General features: G+C 41.1%; 1 protein-coding gene across 2 annotated transcripts; it reads right to left on the minus strand.

The window, feature by feature from the left end:
- Positions 1 to 221: 221 nt before the first annotated feature.
- On the minus strand, positions 222 to 23,459 carry dicer1 (dicer 1, ribonuclease type III). Of its 2 annotated transcripts, none has more exons than XM_028394705.1 (30): positions 23,141 to 23,459; positions 21,181 to 21,222; positions 20,963 to 21,073; positions 19,199 to 19,399; positions 18,956 to 19,118; positions 18,102 to 18,232; positions 17,096 to 17,230; positions 16,786 to 16,946; positions 16,432 to 16,600; positions 15,223 to 15,695; positions 14,600 to 14,732; positions 13,913 to 14,155; positions 13,672 to 13,826; positions 13,453 to 13,585; positions 13,281 to 13,356; positions 13,045 to 13,184; positions 11,379 to 11,558; positions 11,038 to 11,251; positions 10,778 to 10,931; positions 10,460 to 10,642; positions 10,126 to 10,231; positions 9,631 to 9,806; positions 8,731 to 9,496; positions 8,200 to 8,352; positions 6,937 to 7,584; positions 5,637 to 5,889; positions 5,288 to 5,556; positions 3,887 to 4,049; positions 3,722 to 3,797; positions 222 to 3,194 (listed from the first exon to the last, which is right to left on the minus strand). In XM_028394705.1, the coding sequence occupies exons 4-30, from the start codon at positions 19,310 to 19,312 to the stop codon at positions 3,029 to 3,031; spliced, it is 5,733 nt and encodes a 1,910-aa protein (XP_028250506.1). In that variant the 5' UTR covers positions 19,313 to 19,399; positions 20,963 to 21,073; positions 21,181 to 21,222; positions 23,141 to 23,459; the 3' UTR covers positions 222 to 3,028. The 2 variants fall into 2 exon arrangements, with proteins under 2 accessions (XP_028250506.1, XP_028250507.1); XM_028394706.1 differs by lacking the exon at positions 23,141 to 23,459 and adding an exon at positions 22,986 to 23,048 and having other exon boundaries at positions 3,029 to 3,194.
- Positions 23,460 to 24,427: the final 968 nt, after the last annotated feature.

The following is a 24,427-nucleotide window of genomic DNA, read 5'->3' on the forward strand; positions in this document are numbered from 1 at the left end:
AAACAAACAAATCTGCCAGTAGGAGAAAATATATCCCGCTCAGAAAGACGCAGGACTACCTCAACTTCAGCACACCCATACACACCCTCCTCAGGAAAGAGAAACAAACAAAGCTTTCTGGATGTTGCTGCCACTGCTGGCTTACAGGATTATTGTGATCCTCATTTCCATCAGTCACAGACAAAGATACAGTGGGCGTGGCACCATATGAGCAATTCACATTCTTTTTTTTTGTAATTATTCCTCCCCTGTCCCAGAGTCTCACCAACAATTAGTGTGTTGAACCAGGAAAGTTGAAACGGCTCTGTGTACTACAGACTTGAGGTGTGGCAGGGTGTGTGACCAGAGGTAACAGGAAAACCAGAAAGCACATCCTAGGGTGATAAGTGAAGCGGAGGGTCAGACACCTGCTGAGACATAATGACAGACTGCACTCTGAAGACAATGACAGCTTGTCCAAAGGTTGATGGTGTTCAAGTTTTTAGTTGTTTTCTTTTTACATCTGAAAAATAAGTCACATTCATTTTGAAACTATTCCAGGGTTCCTGCACATTTAAGTATTTGTTTTTCAGACTTGGCTGTCGTTATCTATATTTATTATATATATCCATATTTGACATGAGGAGACATTTGCTGGATATTTATTAAATAAACAATTCTGTTTGGTAATATGTATGAACAGTCATTCAGTCATCTTTTTGTGCAGGTCTGTGACCAATATATTGTCGTACGTCATCTTTGTGTAACTTACAGTGACGGATTAACATTTTATAAAGTCACACAAAGCTGATCACTATCACTGTGCATGTGCGACTCATATCCCTGTGCGGGCTCAAGCAGCGGATTTAGGGGTTCCATCATTTCATAATATAGCACAATCCAAACAGGAAACACTTGTCCATATAGTGACTGGGCAATTGCTATTGCTATCAATTTTCTTGCTGTGCAGGAACCCGGTGATTCAAATGCTGACTCCATTTATTTAACTAGTCCAGTGATCTCCCCCAAAAACAGAAGGCAATTTAAGCTTTACTGTGTGTGAATGCCAACTGAAAGTATGACACAGTTTTGTCACATTAAAATGACTGTAGTATGTGTCAGAGTAACCAAACTGAACTGCAGTCTAGTCCAGAAATGAATACTGAGAGCACTCTCCTTTGAGGTAGAAGCACCTGTGCATGGGATTATGTGACTGTGGATTAGGTTCAGATAGCTATACTAACCACAGTTTAAAAACCACACAGATTCAAAGGTTTTTGGAGAAGATTTTAAGAGTGCAATCTGATTACCTCCGGAAGCCCTGACCCTCCTGTGATCAACCAGTCTTCTGTTCTTACCCTGAATTCAACAACGGATTCTAAACTGATAACTCATAAAAGCTCACGAGTGTGGAAAATAAAACCCACAGAGGCTTATGTGCAGAGAAAACACTTCCTGTCCTCACACCGATAATCATCAAGTGTCAACCTCAAGTATCTGAGGGGGAAGAGTCGCTATCCTCTTAACAGCTCAATGGCTGACAAACAGGACATCCAAACCAAATAGATAAAAAAGTCAAATAAAGAGGTATTATAGTTACAGTGCAAAAAAGATGAGAAATTCAAGCTTAATACAAAAACATAGCACCAAACAAAGAAAAAAAATAAAGACAAGAAAATGCATGCAATTAACTGAGGTATTCAAGTGAAAAAAGGGCTTATTGATGAGGAAAAAAAAGACATTTAGCAAGAAGCAAAATTTGTTGGAACAAAAACCACGAAAAGGCTGGTATCCTTATCCCTAGGAATTAACTTCAACCTCATAGTGTCACATCTGCTATAGCTTTGGTAGGTACGGGATGTGAAGGAACACTAGTGTGTTGAAATGAATTGGCCTTTTTCACAAAGACTATTTGAAAAGATTCTGAGTCCAATTCGTAGAAAAATCTGCAGCATATTGAACATATGATATGTCTTTCTCTTCTTTTATCAAAACTGGATGATTTGCTCTGTGGAAAGACATTTAGTGAGCAACAATTCATTCCATCCATTCTTAGTATCAAAACATGTTAAACCAAATCACCAAGATAATGCCATAAACATCGAATCTCGTTCTCACACATACTAGATATATCCATAGATTTTGAATATTCATAGAAGCCATCCAGTTGTCATGGTTTTATACATAAGCTACAACAACATGCAACCTCAAGTGCGGTTAAAAACTAGTTTAAATTACAGTAACTGGGAATGCTGAAATTCCTATCCGTTCCGCTGGATATGAGGGAAGCCTTAGCATCTAAGGCCAAGAATATCATTTATGCATTTTATAATTTCATATATATTTATATACTTTGCTACGTATATGATTTTGGTGTCAATGTGACCACACAATTTTCAAAATAACAGACCCTAATGGAATAAGTGCAAAAATGATCAAGAATACCATTTCAAGACAGATTTCAGACAGAAGTGCCACCAGGTTTTTGCTCCAGTGGTATCTGTTAGCCATGTCTGCAGTTTCAAAACTGCTTCAAAACTGACTGGCACTAGTGCACAGGCTGAGGAGTTTAGCGTTTTTTTTTTTTTTTTGTATTTTTTTCTTACATACTTTGATTTACATCTCTGATTGAACTATGTACAATCTAATACTACACAATAAGCATAAGCCTCATCTCACTGACACGGAGGTTAAAAAAAAAACAGTGAGGAATTGACACAGCGACCTGACGTTTTTTTAACACTTGCTAGACGTTAATAAAGCACTCATGTGATTACACAAAGCAGAGAGGGAAAGTAAAGATTGTGTTTGCGCAAAAAAACCCAAAAAAACAAAAAAAGGAACATATCCGATGTGAAATCTGTTGTGAGATCAGTCTGCTTCTCCTGTTGAGTCTCCACACAAGTGTTCCCTGGCTGCCTTGGTTGTGCCATCACAGGCTGAAAATACAGGGCTAGCTTCACGCTGTGTTGGGAAGCTGACGTTGCTTGTTTTCCTCCGTTAGCGTCAAACAGCTTAGGTGCTCATGCTGAGAGCATAGATGGGGAGCTCAGTTGTTTTGGACCTGAGGTTGATTGGCTTTGAGGCTGCGCAGAGCTCGTCGCGCTGCCGCTGACTTGGCGATCCGGTAGCTGCGGCCAACTCCTTTAAATTTGCCCTTACCTACAACCTCCACTGTCACCCGGACCTTTCCGTCGTATGTTCTCTCTGCAGGGCTGGGGACAGAGGACAGGCTTTAGACAGTTATATAATAAAATCCACTATTAAACACACTTAGGTCTTGTTAACTACCAGGTTCAAGTGACCTAAATAAAATTGTTTTCAGGCCTGTATGGACATCCAATCGTCAATCCTAATTTTCAATGTGAATCGCTTTAGGATATGGTTGTAAATCAAATACATATCCAATTTGAGGCTATGCAATATGAATGACAGTCCAGTAGCTTTGTGCCATTACTGGTATGAAACAGATGATATTTTTTCTACTTGCAGCCGTTCCCATGGGGTCACCACATAGATGATATTTTGTAATGTGGTGATTTAAACATGTGCTGTTTATCAAAGTCACTTTAATGAAAGACACTTGTAACTATGAATGTGAGGGGTCAAAATAGGGAGGTGTGATCCATAGGCCTGCTGCTGAAAGACTCTGGGGGCTATATCTGTACAAAACTGAAACAGAAAGTCCACATCTGCCTGTCCACATATTAGGTATGGTTGTGTTTAGAGGCTGTCCTAGTACCTGAACTTGGCAGTTTCGGGTTCCATCTCGAGCAGCTCTCTCACAGGAGAGCGTGGCACATTGGCAGAGAATTTCTCTGGAAGTAGTAAAAAAGAAAAGGTGAATGGGGAGGCACACTCCTCTCAATCAAAACTGAAAATATATAGATAATGTGCTCTTCCTCACCTATAAGTGGCCTCATCATTGGATAATACACTTGCCACACTGTCTCCAATGACATCCCACTGTCCATGTAAATTGCTCCAGCTAGCGACTCAAAGATATCCCCCATGGCCTTGGGGACTTCAATGTCCTCTTCCTTCTCCTCATCCTCTTCAGAGCGCCGCAGCTGTTGGTAAAGACAACAAAAAACAGACACACAAACAAACTATTTGAAATGCCATTCCACATTCTGAGGCTTCGGTGTCCAAAGAAAAGGGGCATCAATTGACCATTGAAGTGCAGCATTAAAAACAGAATCCTTTTGTACATATAGCAGCACACTGTCTTTGGGTCGGAGTACCCGCGGAGATTGGCGAGCACCTAAGTGTGCCAGCCTACACTTGTCATTGATTTGCTGATGACCACTCCCCTGCTACCTATCAACGCACTGCATAGACTGTGTGTTTGTAAAAGACAGCGTGTGCACGTATGTGTGGGTAGGAACAGCATACATGTGTATTTATTGCAACCGCTGCTATGAATTTATCGTGCAGGCTTAAGCCAATAAATCATATTTCTCCATTAAAATGTGAATTCAAATACAGAGTCTGTGAAGCCACTCACTTGTGACCAGGCTACACTAGTGTGTAGAGGACACAAAAATCAAACAAATAAATATGGATGGCAGTTTTTTTAACCCTTATAGGCACATGTAAAACACTGTACATACTGATTCCAGTTTAATTACCTTTTTGTAAGATCAATTATGAACGAAATTAAACTTTGTCTTTTTATATAATTTATGCAGGTCTATATTGGCTCAAGCACAGGAAAAATGAAAAAGAAAGGCTCTGGGTTCATTGATCGGCAAAAATCACACTCAATTATATGTATAGCTCAGACGTTGTTTGTGTTGTGTAATCGTTTGTTTTGTCCTGTTTAGTTTTGCTTGTTGTAGGGAGTTTTTTTTAAATGTACACTTTTACCAGCCAACACTTCATACAACAGCTAAAAGCACATCACATTAGCAGCGTGCAAATGTTACTGTTATTTGATAAATGCTAAGCAGAATGGTACCATAACTAAAAGGACACTTCTTTATGTCTTTCAGCTGTTTTTCAACTATGTTTGCGTATGTGCCTGCCGTCCCTTAGGCATAACCGTACTTCTCAAGCACAATGAGAGGAGATCTGGTGCCAAGATAGCCATTTCCAGGCAAATCAAATCCAAATGCATTTTCTCTTCAGTACTAAAATCATCCGAATATGAAACAGATTCATAGAAGCTGACAGCCTTGTTATTCAGGCTGATCTTTTCTGAATGCTGTTGATTATTTAAGGGGGAAAAACTACAACAGCAAATATTAGGTTTCTTTCTACAGGGCTTTGTTGTTCAGTCTGTGTTCTACATAGAAACAGGACTCACCTCAGAGTCCATGCCTTGCATCTCATTCTTCTCCAGCTGAAACTGCACAAAGTCATCGATGACATGGAAAAGCTCAGGCGAGATGGCCTTGAAGTACTTGTGGTAGTCGTACTTGACGGCCAGAGAGGCAAAGATGGTGTTGTTGACGAGTGCTGAACGCAGGTCGGTCAGCACCCCAGGAGAGTGCTGCCGTGGGTCTTCATAAAGGTGCTTTGTTATGAGGTAGTCTAGAATTGCATCACCAAGGAACTCCAGCCGCTGGTAACAATCTGAAGAAGGAGTAAAACAAGTTACAATCACATCCTTTGAGAAGCCATAAAACATACATCAACATAAAAAACATCGGCACCTGTAATGGTGTTGTAATGATAGGAAGCGTGGGTAAAGGCTTGCAGGAGGTAAGCCTTGTTCTGAAAGGTGTAGTTGATCTTTTTTTCAAAGTTTTCAAATCCAGAGATGAGGTGGTTGAGGGTTCGCTCTGCATCTGGATGAGCCAGCATGCAACGTGGCGGGATCTTCAGCCAGCCATAGCACAGGTCAGCTGTGGTCTGAGGGCCTTGTCCTTCTTCTCCTACCAAGGCCCCTCTTTCCAATGGTAACACCTGTGGCCATAGAACAAAACATCAGATCATCATCAAAATGCTAACTAAAGGTAGTGCCTATGAACCAGCTTCTTATCAATAGAGACGGCATAAAAACCCACCACCTGCTTAAAACACACAATTATGGGTGCAGAGGACAATGTGGCAGAAACAGTCCACCATAGCTGAGGGTCACATTAAAAACTTGATGTAAAAATGCCATGTCATAAACTAAATATAACAAATCCATCCCTTTGATAAGATATTCGCTGTAAAGGCAACCAAAACAACTCAAGCCCATGAGTGAGGCTGCACATACCAAAAAATGTTTTCATCAAAATAGTGAGTTTTGGATTACTAGTTACTAGTATCTGCAGATTGGGACTCCGTAAAGGCAGGCCAATAAATCAGCTAAACATTTCATACATAGTCTAAGCAGCTTTCTGGACAGCAAAATCAACACTACAGTTTTCTAATTAACACTTAGTATCTAGTTATTCAATTTGAGGTAGAAATACATGGAGTACAGTGCAGTAGTTTTTCTCCAGTTTTGACCCGATAGTAAGGCAAGGCAAGGCAAGTTGTATTTATATAGCACTATTCATACACAAGGCAATTCAGACTGCTTTACAAAGGATGAAATCACAGAGTAAAAACATATTCAAACATTAAATTAAGAAGGAAATTACAATCATAAAAAGAATAAAAAACATCAATTAATGATGGTGAGGGTACTAGCAGGCACTACAGCTGCTAATGATGCACAGTATCGAATAAAAGAAAAAATACAAGGGAGAACTAAAGGCTTTCTGTAATGGCTGAAAAATGTCTTAGAAAAGAACTGACTCATTAATAGTATGTCAAATAATTGTTTCATGTATTAATAAATTGTGGATTTTGTCACATGACGAAAATTAACACAAATCTTGTTTGTTTTGTGAAGAAGAGCTGTGGCTACATCTGTAAAGCACCTTTAAGTGTCCTAGAAAAGCACTGTATAAGTTCGATGTATTATTATTATTTCTAATCATTAAAAGCATTTGTGTTCTGTAGGAGGTACCAACTTACCTTGAGTCCCAGTGAGCAGAGAAACATCTGTGCAGCTCTTTCACCACAGCTGGTCAGGTAGCACCCCAGCAGAGCCTCCACACAGTCTGCAATGCTCTTGTCTGCAATGCACTGCTCTGTGTGCAGGTCATAAGAGATGGACTGTTTGCCAAGCTCAGTGCCACAGTTCTCTTCTGACGGGTTCCAAAAGCCCACCACAAAGTCGTCATCCTCTCCAGCTTTGCTGGGATCCAGGTAGCACATGGCGTCCCATGAGCTGTAGTCAAACTCCTCAGCTGAGGGCCCGCTAGGCAGCTGCTCCAAAGGGTAGTGGGCTGCAGTGGGATGGAGGGGTTTCTTGGGGGCTTTCCATTCGTATGGAGAATCCATAGCAGGGGAAGAGCTTGAGGCTGGGGTAACAGTGGGAGGGTAGCTGCCAAGAGAGATCTTCTTACCAAATGCACCTGATCCCAGCAACATGTTGTCTATAAACCTGATGTGTTCCTTGTAGTACTCCAGATCATCCTCCATGTTGACTTCATCCTTTGGTTCATCCTTCAACATCAGCTCGCCATCTTCATCCACATCCTCACCCTCATCATCATCATCATCATCATCATCATCATAGTAGTTCCCAGGTCGCCCATTGGCTAGTAGCTCCTCTTTAGCCTGTGTGATATACAGCAAGGACAGAGAAGGCCAGGAAAAGGGAAAGTTATGCTTAAGTACTGACATACAGCTTTATTTTATGGTATTTACATAAACTTTACTGTTGCTGGGGAATCAACAAGCCATTCATGTTTCTGTGTGTCCAACACTACAACTCAGAAATGGGGTGTAAAATATACCAATGGCATGGTTCAGTTCATATCATGCCATCAGTGCTGCAGTTTGATTCACTGTGGGGACTGTAAACATCATTCTTAACCACAGTAAAAGAGTAGAGAATAACAAGAATATGACTTTAAGGAATGCATCTTCGTGTCCACAAATAGGATGCTTCTGAATTTTTTAACCTTCATTCAGGGCATTTCATTAAATGCAGAGTTTTGAGTTAAGAACATTGGGAGTGAAAACCCAAACAAGATGGTACCAAGTGTTTTCAGACAAGGTGAAAGCCTGCCCTCCAGTGGCAGTTAGATGTAGTAGAAACACAAACTTGGCTGTTTATAACCTTCCCCCAATCTTACATTCAACCTGTGCACATACATTATTTTTAAAATCACAAAATCTTCCCCCTAAAGTCATCTGAGCGGAAAAACATGTCATCTGAAGTCCACTGACCTCCTCTGAGTCTGGTTTGTCAGCGCTGCTCTTGTCCTGGTTCACCACGTATCCAGGAGGCAGCCAGTTAACAGGAGGGTCGAAGATGGACACCACCATCCTGCTGGGAAGCCACTTCTTTTTCCCCAGACGGTACAGGTTGCAGTTGCTCACCTGACAAAATACAAAAATCAATATAAATAGCACCATACAGCCTTCAAATGGTTAGCTTGAATGCACAGTGAACAGAGTATTTACTGAATAACAGGATGAAAAATAAGAGATGGGTGGTTAGGTTTTTATTATTTAAAATCAGTCAACTAGTGAGAAAAAAGCTTAATGTCCAGTCACAAAAACATTTCATTAACTGAATAATCTGATGTAAAATAATAGGAAGTAAGTGAAGTAAGCCATTTATATTCTGATGAAGGTGTGATGTGATGTAAAGCCAGAACTGTTCAAAGCTAAAAAGCTTATCTAAAACCTGGGCTTGATGATATTGACTTGATATTGCAGGACACTGTTTCAGGGTTTCAGCCCTGTGACACTTACCTTTTTGCTGCGCATGTAACTGAGTCGTCCTTCGTGAGCATCAGGGTATGTACAGAATAGGTATGTGGTGATGGCATGTTTCAGAAAAGAGTCACCAAGCATCTCCAGCCGCTCCAGGTTGAAACCATCACTGGCGTTTGATAGGGTCAGGGCCTGCAGGATGAGGCCCGGGTTGGGTCCCAGGTTCTTGAGGGAATCTCCTGCCTGGGATCTGAGCTGGGGTTCAGCAGCTAGGTCAGAAGAAGGTGCTGCAGGAGTGTTGGGACCCGTGGCTGCCCAGTTGCAGACTGAGGTAGCTTTATTTGTGTGATCTGAGGTCCTCGCTGGTGTACATTCATCACTAGATTGTGGAGGACTGGAGCTGGGCTTCTTTAACATGTGAGGGGGCTGCACAGGAACTGAGGTAGTGGTTTGCATTGATTCAGGGCCCTGCAGCCCAGAGGAGCTGGACTGAGAGCATTGGCAATTGTCATGTTGTTGAAGGTGCTTATCTCGATGGCTGTCGTCGTCAAAGTCAGCCACTGTCGCAGTGCCATTAGTTAGGCTCTTGGTGCCAGTGGCATCTGCAGGATCCAGGGCTATGAATATCCCCTGCTCAGGCAAGCAAGAGTGGTCACTACTAAGATGTGCTGGGGAACTGGAATTAGGGGTTACAGTCTCTTGGTGCTTACAGTGACAGTCACTATCCTCACTGCAGGACTCAGGACAGGAGATGAACGTTTTGCTGTCAATAGATCTCTTCCACCCAAAGTCCAAGTTTGGATATCTGACACAAACAGACAATCTAACATTAGAATGTTGTTCACATATAAATGATCTGAATGAAAACAAAAAACAGTATCTCTTGTGATCTCATTCAGATTTTGAAATAATTTAATGTGAGTAGAAATAGACATCAACCTAAAGTCAGGGGGGAGGGTCTGGGTTCCCACTCCAGCTTCACTGGCTGTCTGGGCTCTGAACTCCTCAGCGGTTAGCAGACAGTGGAGGCGATACAGGATGCTGGGCAGACACACTGCTTTCCTCCACAGGGAGGCAGGGATGGGGTGGATGGCACAAAGCTCTGGAACCAGGATCTGGTCAAAAGAATACATTGTTAGTTTGGGATCAAGAGGAAAAAAAATCATAACTGGCACTATATAACAGACAGCAGACACAGACACAAATACAGATATTTGACAATCAGTACCAACCCAAAAAAAATAAAAATGGCCCTGTCACACTAACGTGGCACATTCATTTTTAGAAAGTTTCTAGAATTGAAGACAGATATTAATTTAAATCAGTTTTTGTTTTCTCCTGTTTGACTGTAGAAAGCCTGTGAATCGGCCAAATACTCAATATTTTTGTCAGGTCTGCTGGTGGTATGTAAGCCTATCACAGTTTCCAAGTTACCTGTTTGTTCTGCAGACTCTCCCATTTGGCCTTCCTCTTCTCTGCACTGCTGAGTGGCAGAGCTTTGCCCTTCTGGTTCAGGTGCCGTGGGGTTAACAGGTTCAGTCTGAGAAAGAAAAAGCCAACTTATGTTAGTCCAAAAAAACAGGTTCACAGGCTCCTGTTTTTAAAACCTGAATTGCTCCTAATAATGGAGCAATCTAGAGTATGCACCCTAATGTCCCTTGCAGATGCCTTTCAACTTTGATGGTATGTTAGCAAAGCTTTAACACATTCTATCTGCAGATAGAAACCTCACACAGTTGTATATAGTTACAGTCCTTATGTGGCTGACCTGGAGGAAGTGTGATCCACGTCCAGAAGTGGCTGGTTCAGGTTGGACAGGTCCAGATTGTACTTGGTTTTGTAATACTCAGCAAATGTCTCATACTCTGGCGAAGGAAACTTGCTGAGTGGTGTCAGGTCTGTGTACACATCAGCAACATAGAAGCGATGAGGCTGGTCAAAGTTGCGATACCTAGAAAGTACCAGGGTGTCAGTTATTTAAGGCCAGTTTGCATATCAATGTCAGTTTGTTCCTCACATACATGCAGACTAAAACTGGTCTTAAAATGCATTTCTCTATTGTCATTGTAGTTTATTGCAGTGGCACCTTGGAATGATGACAGCATCCTGGTAGTCCTCTAGCTTGAAAGTGAAGGGGTTCAGCTTCGTGTACTGAGTGGTAGGAATGCCAGTGCGGGCCTCAGACTTTTCAATGTCCTCCATGAACTTGAAGTCCATATCTAGCATGTTAGAGTCCCCAACTAAATAAACCAAATACACAGCAGACAGGGAACAAAGAATGGGCACAATGAGCTTCTACACACATCTGGGAAAGCGATCTACTTGACTGATTATGAACCTACTCACCAACATTCAGAGGTAGAACACAGTAAGCTGAGTCGGCCTGCGTAGGCTTGAACTCCAGTGCAGGTTTCTCCAGGCGGAGGATGTGGGAGAAGATGTACTGGTGCAGACGGGTAATGAGGTCAAGCTGGGCTGCTGTGAGCATGAAGCCAGACTTCTGCAGCTCAATGGAGATGGTCACCTCACCCGAGCGAGTGTACACTGGGAAATGGGGGATCTGGAAAGAAGTTGTGATTAATGCATTATTGTGAGAACTGGATTCTTTTAAACCCAGCTCAGCTTTACTGAGGTGTGCCAAGGAAACAAATCAGCACTAAAGCAGTCAAAATGGCCCATTAACATACTCGAGGTATGGGTTTGGCAGTCAGGATACCAAAGCACCGGGTGGTGTCCTCTGGCGGGTAGAGCTTCCTCCTGCGAAAGTTGAGTTCATCGGGGAGAGGAGTGGTGAGGACCATCCCTATCACATACAGGTAGTAGGTCTGCCCCAGTACAGCATAGCTGTCCCGCAGACACTGTGGTATCTGGAGGAAACAGAGGGCCATGTTAAAGGTAGGGAAGGAGATTTTGAAAACTCAGCGAGAGTCAGCCAGCCAATACTCCGCGCAGGAGCACCTCGTAGGATTGGCTGATGTTTTTAGTGTTTTATAGCTTCAGATGATTCATATTCTTCGTTTTAAAGCGAAACTGCCGAACTAATCGGTTGCTATTGGATTGTAAAGAGAAGTTACACTAATTTAACATAAAGTGCATCAGAATGAAATCTCCTACCCGACCTTTAAGAAGACTGATAGCTGTGAATGCTGAGACCTGGCAAGGGAGTGGATAGATGTGAAGACAAACATCGTGCATATATAAATAACAGCAACTAGTTGTATAATGTATGTAACAGAGCTGAACCACCTGCAATGCACACATGTTATTGTAATCAGTCACCACTGCTTCTGCTATACTTTGACTGTATACTTGGACTATGTTTGTATATTGTAAACAGTGGTGGAATGTAACTAAGTATTTGTACTTTGTTACTGTACTTAAGTAAATTTGTATGTATTTGTACTTTACTTAAGTAAAAATAATAGTATATTATTTGTAAAGTAATACTTTTACTCCACTACATTTTGCAGGTATTATCTGTACTTTCTACTCCACTACAAATTTTAAAAGGTCTGTAGTTACAAATACATTTATGAATACAGTTGTGTTCATACAGCTGTGCTGGACTGATGTGAGGTCAGACATGAAGATGGTGTCATGCTGCCAGCTGTGTTTCTATAATGTGCCTCAATCATGATGCCGGTGCTCTGGCTCAGTTAGCTAACTAGTTAGCTACTGTCTGCTAACACAAATCCATCCATTCATGTCTGATTAACATGAATCACAACATTATTCTGAAGCAGGAATACTTACACAGGAAAAATGGTGAATGCCTATTTTTTACTAGCAGCCTCTCTGTTCACTTGATGCCCACAGCCTGCCTCATGACACACAGACCTGTCCATAGCTGGTTCTGGGTACATTCCAAAGATTTCTGTACTGAAAATGTAAAGTAACTACACATCGTCAATTTTAATTTTAAAGGTAGGGTAGGAGATTTCATTCTGATGCACTTTTTGTTAAATTAGTGTAACTTCTCTTTACAATCCAATAGCAACCAATCAGTTCGCAGTTTGGCATTAAAACGAAGAATATGAATCATCTGTGGAAGCTAGAAAACGTTAAAAACAATCAGCCAATCCTCCGGGTGGACCCTGCACGGAGTATTGGCTGGTTGTCACTCTCTTCCTGCTCTGCGTGCACTAGAGAGGTACGTGCATGATGGCCGAAGTCACAGACCACAGTACTTCCTCCACCACTGATTGTAACCAATACCATGATAATGGCAGCTCCAATACCGTGAACACTGGCAAAAATGCACCAATGTGCAAACCACAGCACAGTGGCACTCAATGAAAGCTTTGGGAAAACTCAAAGCAAAACTTGTTCAGCCAAGAAAAGAACATTACATACGGCTTTAGGATAGCATTGCCTCCTTTTGGTAGAGCCAGGCCGGCCTGGGACACTTGTCTCTTCTTCATCGTGAAGGTCCAGTTCTTCCTCATACTTCACCGTCTCCTTTCCCACAGGCATCAAGTGATCATCCAGCTCACCTGGTAGGAAAGACACAAAACATGTATAAATGTATCACACATGCCGATAGCGAATATTTTTATTATGTATGTGTAAATGGTGGCTTCGGGTTTCACCTATTTTGTGGAGTTTCTCACAGCATACTAGTGCAACAGCTTTTTCTGCCAGTCTGGCGCAGGTCATTGGTGGACCCTGTAAAAACAGTGACATATGTTAAAAAAGGCTAAACACAGTGTATATTGCTTCATAGTATAACACAAATTCTCAAAATGACATGTTCTTCCTGACCTTAACAGGTACTCGTAGAGGGGAGTTAATGGGTAAGTAGAGTGTAGATTGATAGCGTCCATCTGCTGTCTCCTTTGTTTTACATTTGGGCGCTAGGTGCGTGAATGGGTCACTTGGCAGTCGAGCACAATACCTGCATCAGTGCAAACAAGGATTACATGAGGATTCATATTCATATTTTGTTACTGTTGGCTAAGCACTGAAAGTAGAAATTAGGACCTGTTAATATGTCCAATGGCTGTGTTGATAGTGACCCTAGGACCCCCATCCTCTGATCGCAGAACATATGGTGGGAGGATGTTGTCATCATCCATTACTTGTTCCACTTCAAATTCAGTAACCTCCACTGACTTGGAACACTTATTTCTTAAGATCTGCAGACAAGAAAATCATAATCAGAACCTTATTTTTTGGACTATATAGTCAGATAATAAGTCCAGTCCAAAACCACAATCTCCACCTTCTCAATTGCTTTGTAGGTGGTGAGGTCTTCCTCAAAGGATTTGGTCCTCTCAGTGTCAGCTAGCATTATGTAGTTAGAAACAGGTGCCCGAGCTCTGCCTTTTGACTGGACATAGGACCTGTACTCTGTGGGCAGGTCAAAGCGCACCACCAGGTTACACTTTGGAATATCTACACCTTCCTCCACAATGCTGGTGGCAATCAGCAGGTTGGTTTCATGAGCCCGGAATTTGCGGAGAACCTAAGAGAAGGGGAGGTAGGTCATGATTGTGTGAAATCTAAAAACACTTAGTATAATATTCATGTGTCGCATGTTTTTTCCATTTCAAACTTGCTAGTTTCATTTAATGATCAGTTTTTGCTTCTTCCTATACTTATCTTTTCAGTACCAACAAGTTGCAGGCTCTGAATGAATGAGGCCTGCATAAGCTAACATAAAATTGTAGCTACGACTACTATGACTTCATATGAGCAGATGATAAGTCTACTTCATAACTTCAAAGAATATAATCCATTATGGTAAGACTTCCTCTCCCTTTGTGGTGCACATTATTATCCCCAAAATGTGAGACTACCTAAAGTGACAGAAAAAAAAACTGTCTCAGCCTATGACAGAACCAGAATGACATGATCATATACATGGCAGCTGTTCCATGTCCAACATTTTTACATCATCTTTGCATACCTCCTCTTGTTTCCTGAACTCCACCTCCATCTGCTTGTTCCGTGGCTGGTTCTTGCCAATGCTGTGCCCCGTGATGAAGTTGCTGCTGATGTAAGCCAACTCTGGGTCCTGCTTTCCTGCCTCCTTGATAAGACTAAAACAGAACGGAGATAGTGTGAATAATAAACATTTTATATTTTCGGTTTGAGAAATGAACTCGTTTAACTGTTTAACAAAAATGTGGATTTAGTTTAGTGTGTTGTTGTAATATTTTGCCACACTTACATGCAAACAACACCTCCATGTCAATTATTGATCCATTACTTGGTAAATTAGTAAAGTTAGACTCATTATTCTCAGTCTCTATAGGTTTTGGACATATGGCCTCACATCTTTGATAAGCTTCTTGGCTTAGCAAATAGATAACAATATATAGAATTTATTTCTAATAATTTCTAATTTCATTGATTTCAATTGTGATGTGCAAGTTTCTAGTTCTTGTTTGTGTATATCCCCTTTTCTGATGAGCACAAATAGATTCAAGTGTGTGAAATATTCTGCAGGGACAGGAATACAATAAGATTTATGGTGCACTGAAGATCATGTATGACATACAGTAAACAGAAATGGACAGTGATCCCTACCGATTGAGGACAACAGCAGTGTAACGTCTCTCCACAAAAATAATGCCACACAGAATGTTGGTGAAAGGTGATGGAAAGTTGGCTTCGGGCCTCTCTTTGGCCTCCACCTCCTCATCCTCATCTTCATCTTCTGAGTCACTCCAAGACACATAGTTGTCCTGGTTACGGTTGTTGTACCACTCAACGCTCTCAAACTGTTGACGTTCAAACGGCTTGTACTCGTGCAAGATCTCAAGCAGTCTGAGAACCTTAGGTGTGACGAACTTGAGGTCCAAAGAGGCAGGGGAGAAGTGCTCCTCACACAAGGCATGCACTTTGCGCAGGATGGTGTCTGTGAAGAGCAGAAACTTGCGGTTGAGCTCCTCCTGCTCATGTTTGATGTACTTCTGGAGCTCCCGCACCATGATGCCTGCTGCTTTATCTGCACACCAGGGCCCCAGCACCTGCAGCACAGCCCGGCAGTCACTTAGGATCTGCAGGAGGACAGGGAAGTGTGAAAAACTGTGTCAAGCAGGAATGCCAGCTTTTTGATAAAAACATTACATTAGAACTACACTGCTACTGTTGTAATCCAAATTTAGTTTTTGAGCTCTAGTCCCTGCCAGCAACAATTAGATATGGTCAATCAGCACCCTAAATAGACATTCCTATCTGTATTCTACAGACACAGCTAAAACACAATTAACCATTGTTTGAGTTACTAGGGTAACCCCAGCACTTTTCTTAAAGGTTTAGAAATATTCAACTCAACAGTAGTGGCAGCACAGCAGAAACACTATGGAGTGTGCATGAAAGGTACATTTAATTCCCATCGACAGAATATATTAAATCCCCTTAGTGGTTTTTAGGTTTGACCTGTGCCAGATTTTTATTGATTTGTATTGAGTGATTGTTTTGTTTAATCTTGCGTTGTCTTATTTTTATAAACACTTTTTATGATTTTTTTTTATGTTTGATTTTTCTGTGTATTTTATGGGATGTGCAGCATTTTGTAACTCAGTTTTGAAAAGTGCTATACAAATAAACTTTATTGTTATTATTATTATTATTATATTAGGACTTAAGAGTTTACTATAAAACCAAGACCTGTGGGATGTGTCATAGAACCATCAAAGCTTTTTTTGATTTCCCCCATTGTTCAGCCAGTATGTATTGTAAACATTTACATTAGGAAAGCACAATACGCAGACAAAGCTTTGTAGTTCTAACCTGTCTGGAGATAAACGTGGGATCACGATCCTCTCTGACAGCCGATATGTTACAGTCATTCAGAAAGTGGAGAGCTTCAGCCAGCTCTCCCTGCAAACGGGCAGAGAGGCCACTCTTATCCATGAAGGGGCCACAATCCAGCACCACTTCTCTCGGCTGAGAGGCATATCTGAGATTAAACATATCACAAAGGGGTGAGCTATGATTCAATGATTTAAATGAAATGAATCAAACACTTCTTTATATAACTCTAACAAATTCAGCCTTTTATTTAAAGATATATATATATATATATATATATATAGTTATTCTCCTATTTACCATAGGTCATTTACTGTAAAATGGCCTTATTACCTGTCCAGGACCACAAGGTCCGTGGCAGTTTCAGCATTGCTCCTTAACATTCGCTCCAGATTCTGGATCTTCTGCTCCAGTTCTGCCGGGTCACACTTTCCATTTAGGATAGAGGCTGTGAGACCCAGGACACGAGGACTACTTGAGCAGCCCTCAAACAGCTGTATAAGGAGAGGACAGCAGAATCATTCACAATTCTTTGGTCCAGCAAAAACTACTAACCAACCCTGCAGTGAAGTTGATGTTTATATCTAAAAGAATGTCAAACGTGTTAAAAAGCCATCTATTGTAGGTGCGGTTTTAGTTTTACCTTCATTATGTCACGGTAAGGGTGGTCTGTGATGGCCAGGTGACAATCATCGAACATCACCAAGTTGATTTTAGACAAAGGTAAAATTTTATTCCTCAGAACATGCAGGAATATGTTGCAAGTCATGACCAGCACCTGCATTAAAGAAAAATGAGAAAGTTCAGCTCTGTTAAAGAGGGTGTAAACAACTAGGGCTACACAGAAAAAACGCCTACCGGGTCAACCCAAACAAATACAGAAAAGCAGGATCTCACAAACTCACACACAACTGAACCCAGAGTGAAAACCTGTGGGGTAATGAACAGGTACAAATAGCCTCTGTGGAAATAAAAAACAGTATACAGTGGCAAGAAAAAGTATGTGAATCCTTAGTTTTCTGCATTAATTGATGATAAATAATGATCGGTAATGTCCAAGAGCTACTTTGACGTTTAGGGGCGTTGTCCTGCTGCATCACCCAACTTAGCAAGTTCCAAAGCTATCCAGACCCAGAGGCAGCAAAGCAAATTATGATGCTCCCTGCGCCATGTGTGTACAACACAGACGTGAAATATTATGTATGTAAGTAGTATGTCTGTGTGTGTATGGACATACATTATTGATCCAGCAGAGGGAAACTGTTGTTACAGCAGCAAAGACCACAATAGAACAGAATTACTCAAAGTATAATGGGTCAAAAATAAAAAAGTAGAGTCAAAGCAGGCCTGAAAGGTCTTAGGAATACCAGCAACATAAAAATAAAAAAAATAATTGTTTGATTTGCTCCCATTTCACCAGTTTCATTATTTAAGAGTTTTGCGTTATCAGCTTTTTAAGATTCAGTCCAAGTAGTGTCCCACTGGGAATGTGACGTATGGACATACTTCCATACATTTCCTGGCCACTGTATGCATCTGCAGCCATTTTACTTCAACGTAACATATTTATGGTCTCTGTCACATTATACCAGCACTGTCTTGTAGCATGAAATTTGTTTTCACATTTTAAATGAGAATGGTAAGCACACCTGATTCTCAATGATCTCTTGATTCCACTGTTGGCCAGTCCATGCTAAAGTCTCCTCTGAATCTGTGTACTCTCCCACCTGGAGGTCAGAATGAGTCCTGACTGCAGCTGCTTGCTGAATCACAGATGATGCTGCAAAATATAGATATATATAAATATAGAGATACAGCATAACATTTAAATCAAGCTTCAGTTTTTTGGTGTGAGGGTGAGACTGAAGACGTTGGTGGGTGATGGGGACACACATCCAGCGTGGTCTGGGTATATCTGAAGCATACCTTCGTTCTTGCGAGCGGGTGTGCCTACAGTTTATTATTATTTATAACAGTTTATTAGACTAAACCGGTATCTATTTTCATGAAATGCACATGTCTTTGATGTGGTAGAGGACTGACTTAAATGACACGGTCAAAACTAAATAAATATTCAGCAAACACCCGGCCTGGTACTCACTTCAATCTATCTGTCTCTAGTAGGTCGGGCTAAACCAAAGTAGTAAAAAAGGGGGGTGTTCAAAGACAGACTGTTACCTGTGAAACAGGTGCACTGAAAACCCCCCCATTAGCACTTGGTTCTTTCCTCCTGATAAAATTAACGCTACAAAGTCGACTAATTAGAATTTGTGTAGAGCCAGAACGTATCGACTAGTCGACTGGGAGATTACAGCCCTACAAAGCGCTTTCCAAAGATAACTCCCTCCCACACACAAACACACAAAAAACCCTGTCAACAGTGTAAAAACGTTTTGCAGAAATGTTTTGTCATCAACCGCTTCACATACTTTAGTTTTGTAGAATGAGGTGTCTTAATGGTGTCTTTCTAATTTGGGGGTATGCTCCAGGACATTGCAGTTACCTGTGTTCACCAAGAAAACGGTCCTCTTCGCATTTTCCTGGTAATGTCCACGGATTTGGTGGGAGAGCTCTTTTGTTAGAAGTACTGCAATAAAGGTCTTCCCTGAGTCAGTATTCAAGCAGACGATAGTATTGTGTTCAAGAGCTGCTTCAAGAAGTTCTACCTGTGAAGAAACGATAAAATCTATTAGAACAAAATCTAAATCACCTCCTGGTGTATACACATGTTTAAGAGCGTCCTTGCCTGATATTTCCTAGGTGTATAGATGTTATCATGGATAGCCTCCTGCTGCCATGGCAGGCCAAAGAAAGGCCCCATGGGTGAAGTGGCAGGGGTGACAAGCTGTAGGCCTGCCATGCTTCAAAGGGGTGGAGGTGAGAGGGCTGGGCTCCTCCAACTGTCCACTTTATCTCATTTCATCATTCTCTTCTTTTCAGAAGTTCACTGAGGAGAAGGTGAGAATATTGTTATAATTCACCACAAATTAACATATTCACCCGGTGACACACTTTTAAACAAGAACATTTTTCAAAGCAGGCAAAAGAAACACGCAGAGCTGTATCGGTGAGGGAAAAAGTCCAACAGCACCTAAAAATGCATGTATCAGTGTCAGAGAGTACAGTCTATTCACAGATCTGATGATCCTTTTTTTTCCAATATTGCAGGATTGTGGATATTTTGCAACAGCATAGCAAAAAGCAGTTCTTCTTGGATGGTCTAACACCACCACAGCAGCTGCTGTGGCAGCAAGCACAGCTTCGTGTGCACAGTATTGTGTATTTTCATAGCCGTAACCAGAAATTAGATGTTAAAGGTCTACAGTTTTGCAATATTTCATAACAAAAGATCCAACAGTCATTTGGAGAAGCAGATTTGATTGTCAGCAGATTTAAAGCATTTGAAAATGCATCACATGGAGGCAAAGAAGGGAAAAAATAAAGCTCCAAACAGTAAAACCTAATTTTAAATTCAGAAAAAAAATGCACTAGTTGACCCAATCTTTACTAAATTGTGTCTACATTGTTATTTCTTCTTACTAGTGTGTTCTTTCAGTTATGGGTGACCTACAAAGTCACTTATTCTCTGCATTTGTTTAGGCCTGCTCACTAGGGTTGGGCGGTATCCACATTTTGATACCGTCAAACGCCCTCCACATTTTACCACGGTGTATGGAAATAGCGTGCATGAGCCGTGCACCCCCCGCTTCCACGTGTGCCTACATAGAGAGAGATGTGTCTGTGGAGCCTCATCAAACAGCGCACATACTCATTGTAAGTTACAGAGACACCGCGCATGTTTAATTTTAATTCAGCTGCTGTAGCCTACAATTGACTGCAGGTAAAGGTGTTAAAAATGTATATATATATATTTTTAATGAAACCTGGTATCATGTGAGTACTCTGTATTGTTTAATTTCAATCAATACACAAACAAATAGTACTGAAACATCCCTGGAAACATACAAAGCCACACCCGCCTGTTTAGAGCTCAAAATGAACCAGGTCCAGGTCCTTGGTTGTTAAGAATGTGACAAGCACTGCCACAACTGTACATATAGTACAACGTATTTGTAGGTGGGAATCTTCAGATACCTCACCATTCGATTTAATTACAATTCCGGGGCTAACAATTCTATTATGAATCGATTATCAATGCAATCATTTATTAAAGGTAGGGTAGGAGATTTCATTCTGACTTTTTTTCATTCACCTTTTGTTAAATTAGTGTAACTTCTCTTCCGATCCGATAGCAACCGATTAGTTCGGCAGTTTCTCTTTAAAACGAAGAATATGAATCATCTGAAGCTATAAAATACTAAAAACATCAGCCAAGTTTGATGGTATCAACATTTGGATACCACCCAACCCTAACTTGCGCGCCATGCGATGACGTCACTAACGACCCGTCGACTACTAAATTAGTTGTCGACTAGTCGACTAATCGCTGCAGCCCTAATTATAAATAATGGAAAAATTGACAAAAAGTTAGTGTCTTTTGAATACTTACAGGTAACAAGAGAAAGTTTGTGGATACGCAGACAATGCTTAATCTGGGCTTCATGATAAAATCTATCTTAATCAACACCAGGTCCTTCCCCACATTTAGGTGGAAACAAACCTGAGAAACCACAAACAGAACATGCCTTTTAGACACAGCACAGATACATACACTCAAGCTGCTCCTGTTGCCAACGGGCCGATTATTATATGGTTATAAAATCTTACCTCCAAACAAGTGGCATATGGCAGAGACTGGATCCACCACCTCTGCAAAAACAAAAGTAAAAAACAAAATGAGAACATTAAGTTACAGCTGGGAGCCAGATGTTGACAGAATAGCAGGTTCAGGGGAAAGGGATCAATCACATGACTACCATGTGCTTTTCAGCACATCTTTGACATAACCCAAATCAGACCACACAACTCCTTTATGAAGGATAATCATCCCCACAGCTATCACCAATGCCAGCAGTCAGTTTGGTGAAACGCTTCACATTTGTTGCTGATTAAGTAACATACCCAGTGCCAAAGACCTTTTTTTTTTTTCAAATAAAAAACAGGTCATTCAAGTCTCTCCTTTCAAATGTTGAAGTTGTCAACACTCAGGTGAGGAATTCAGAAGAAAATCTCAAGGACAGTAACGAATGGCAGACCTTTCCATACATGACTGCATAAACTAGTGCTGGATAATAGGCCATATACAGGTTTGCTTTATTCAAATCTAACTTTCATAATCCATTTTTAAATTGTGGTGTGCAAACACAAGTAAACAGGCAATGTTGTAACAGTCCATATCTGTGCAAGCGGCAGGATAATTTACAATCTATAATTCATGACTCAGCCGAGTGGCAAAACGTCTCTGGAAAAAGCTCCGAGTCTAGTTACCTCGATTTAAACTCTTGGACATAACATGACCTGGATGAAGGAGGATTTCCACAGTCACATACGTAGTATAGATTCAAGTCACAAGAGGCTCATTGAATTGTTAGGTCACAACACCAAAACTGTGTAAGACTCCGACCACGAGTGTTTGAAACCAATGTGTGCTCTAAATCAGCAAGCCTTAAAAAAAACACTTCTACAACAGCTGCATGTATGACTGTGTGGAGGCTATACTGTAAAAACTCTGCCAAAGACCGTTTAAACAGTCTATAACCGAGACAAATTATGGATTCATTATGTAAAACATGTCTTATTCTGCAAGGGAATTAAATAATGTGAATAATGTGAATATTTTACTGCCAGCTTCGAGCAGCTAGGGGACGCATCCTTTCCGTACGCGGGGAAACCACGTTCACATCAGCGTGACACGGAACATCCACTGCACCCTGCTCCTGTCATGACCCGCGGCGCTGCTTTGACAGACTTCCAGAGGATGTCAGGGTATTCCAACGTAGTCATTGGCATAAAGTTATACGCCTCAGTCCACATGAATGGATTCCCTTCTAAATTTGTAGGCATGAACTAGAAGTCTTACAGTTGACCAACACTTAGCCATTACGTTAAAGCTGCATGGAGAGACCATGCTGAGTAATATTAGCTAGCTAGCTAGCTAACCTCTAAACACTCGAATTTCCGCCAAATATTCCCGGATAACTAATCGAGTTAAAGCACATAATCACGACGTTAAACCAGTTTGGTTAAGTATTATATATTTCTAGGTTAAGTCATCTCCATTGCCAAAACCCAGCGACTGTGTCAAGGTCTTGGCCTAAATATTGATGTGCCCATAACGGGTACTAATGTTACCAATTGACAAGATAATTTACGCTTAGCGGACACAAGAGCGTAAATAATACCTTGGGCAAATTAAATACATACCAACTCTCGTACATCAGCCTATTCTTATAACATCATCAAATGAACAAACAGTAATGTAACCCTTGCATCGTTTAACAGTAACAACCTAGCATGACTAGCAAATGATAAATTACATCGGTCGGCTCCCGGAAAGCGGTCACTGGCTCGGCTCTATACACTGCGTTTCAGTGTGCTTGCCTGGACCCCAAAATGTGACTTGTAAAGCGAACCTGGAACATGGGTTCACCCGAAATTTACACATCGCCAGCACAGCCACCATGCACCATCATGTCAGACAGCCAGCTAGCTAGCTAACAGCTAGCACGGCCAACACATCCAATAGTATTCCGAAAAGATGGGTCAAACAATTCGGTGATACACTTACCGGGTGATTTTTATTCCTACTGACCGTCTCAACTAACAACACTTAAACTCCTACGTTGGATATTTTCGTTGCCATTCACTCTTGTTGTCCCGATTTAGTAGCTACTCGTCCACGGGGGACCACTTCCTTTTACATGGGCCTCTGCTACGCCAAAACATTGACGTAAACTACGCAACTACCGCTTTTAGAGCGCTGTGCCAGACTGCTCAAGTCAACGAGAATTTCATCCTCCGTAGAAGCGAGCGGGTCCGCTCTGCTCAACACTGCGACCGGAGACGGGCCCCAGCTCAGTGAGGACAGGCAGGAAGCGATGGACCTCTCCTGCTAATCTAGCGGCAAATATCATTCAGTGCCTGTTAGTGCGGAGTATGACGCCACGGTGTCTCCCTCGAACACCGATGTGTTCCTCTAAATTATTTTTACGGAGTATATCGAACTGCAATAAAGCAGATACACGTCTACACCGCAAGACTCATTTATGCCATCAACACCATGTGACAAATTATTATATAACAAATTATTATATTATACTGTAAATTGAAAACTTCCTGTAACAAAGAAGTGGTTGGAACAAATTAAAGAAACATGTGAGAGTGTGAACTCAATTTATATAACTTGTTTGTTTGCAATACGTTTTGAAAAGTTTATTAACCAAAAATTTGGTTTAAAAAGTTTTAAGATGAATGTTACAACAATAATCCACTATATGTTACCAGTTGAACTGCATCTCTTTTTTACGGAACAATGACAATAAAACTATTTTCTTCCAACTGGTCCAGTTATCTGTTATTGCTTGCTATGTTACACGATGACCTGCAGATGGCAGCATTACCGCAAACGATGATGTCGCTGTTTAAAGTACCAAAACCCCCTGACCTAACTTACATGAAGTGGGCTGTGATCTTAAAAATGCATGTTTTTCAAGAGTTCCCCAAAACCTGGACCTGCCAGACAATTTGATGACATAATGAACAACAAAGCTGATATTATTGCTGTAACCCTGTGATTAAAAAATCAGGGTTATTCCATGAAATACTGCTATGAGAACTTTTTCTTTATTATTGCATGTTTTAAGATTTTATTTCATCTCATAAACCCATGAATATGATGATAATCAGTGTTGAGCTATATGAATATGAAAAGTTTGGGGAAAACTGTTTTTTTGTCTCAATCAACTCAATCAAACACCTTTAAGCAACGTCTTTCAAACAAAGACCGAATATAATGAAAACTGTAGACATATGGTGTCCAAAAATAGTTACTTATAAAAACTGTAAGTGCCTTTTC

Source organism: Parambassis ranga, chromosome 22 (assembly GCF_900634625.1).
Source record: "Parambassis ranga chromosome 22, fParRan2.1, whole genome shotgun sequence".
Classification (NCBI taxonomy): domain Eukaryota; kingdom Metazoa; phylum Chordata; class Actinopteri; family Ambassidae; genus Parambassis; species Parambassis ranga.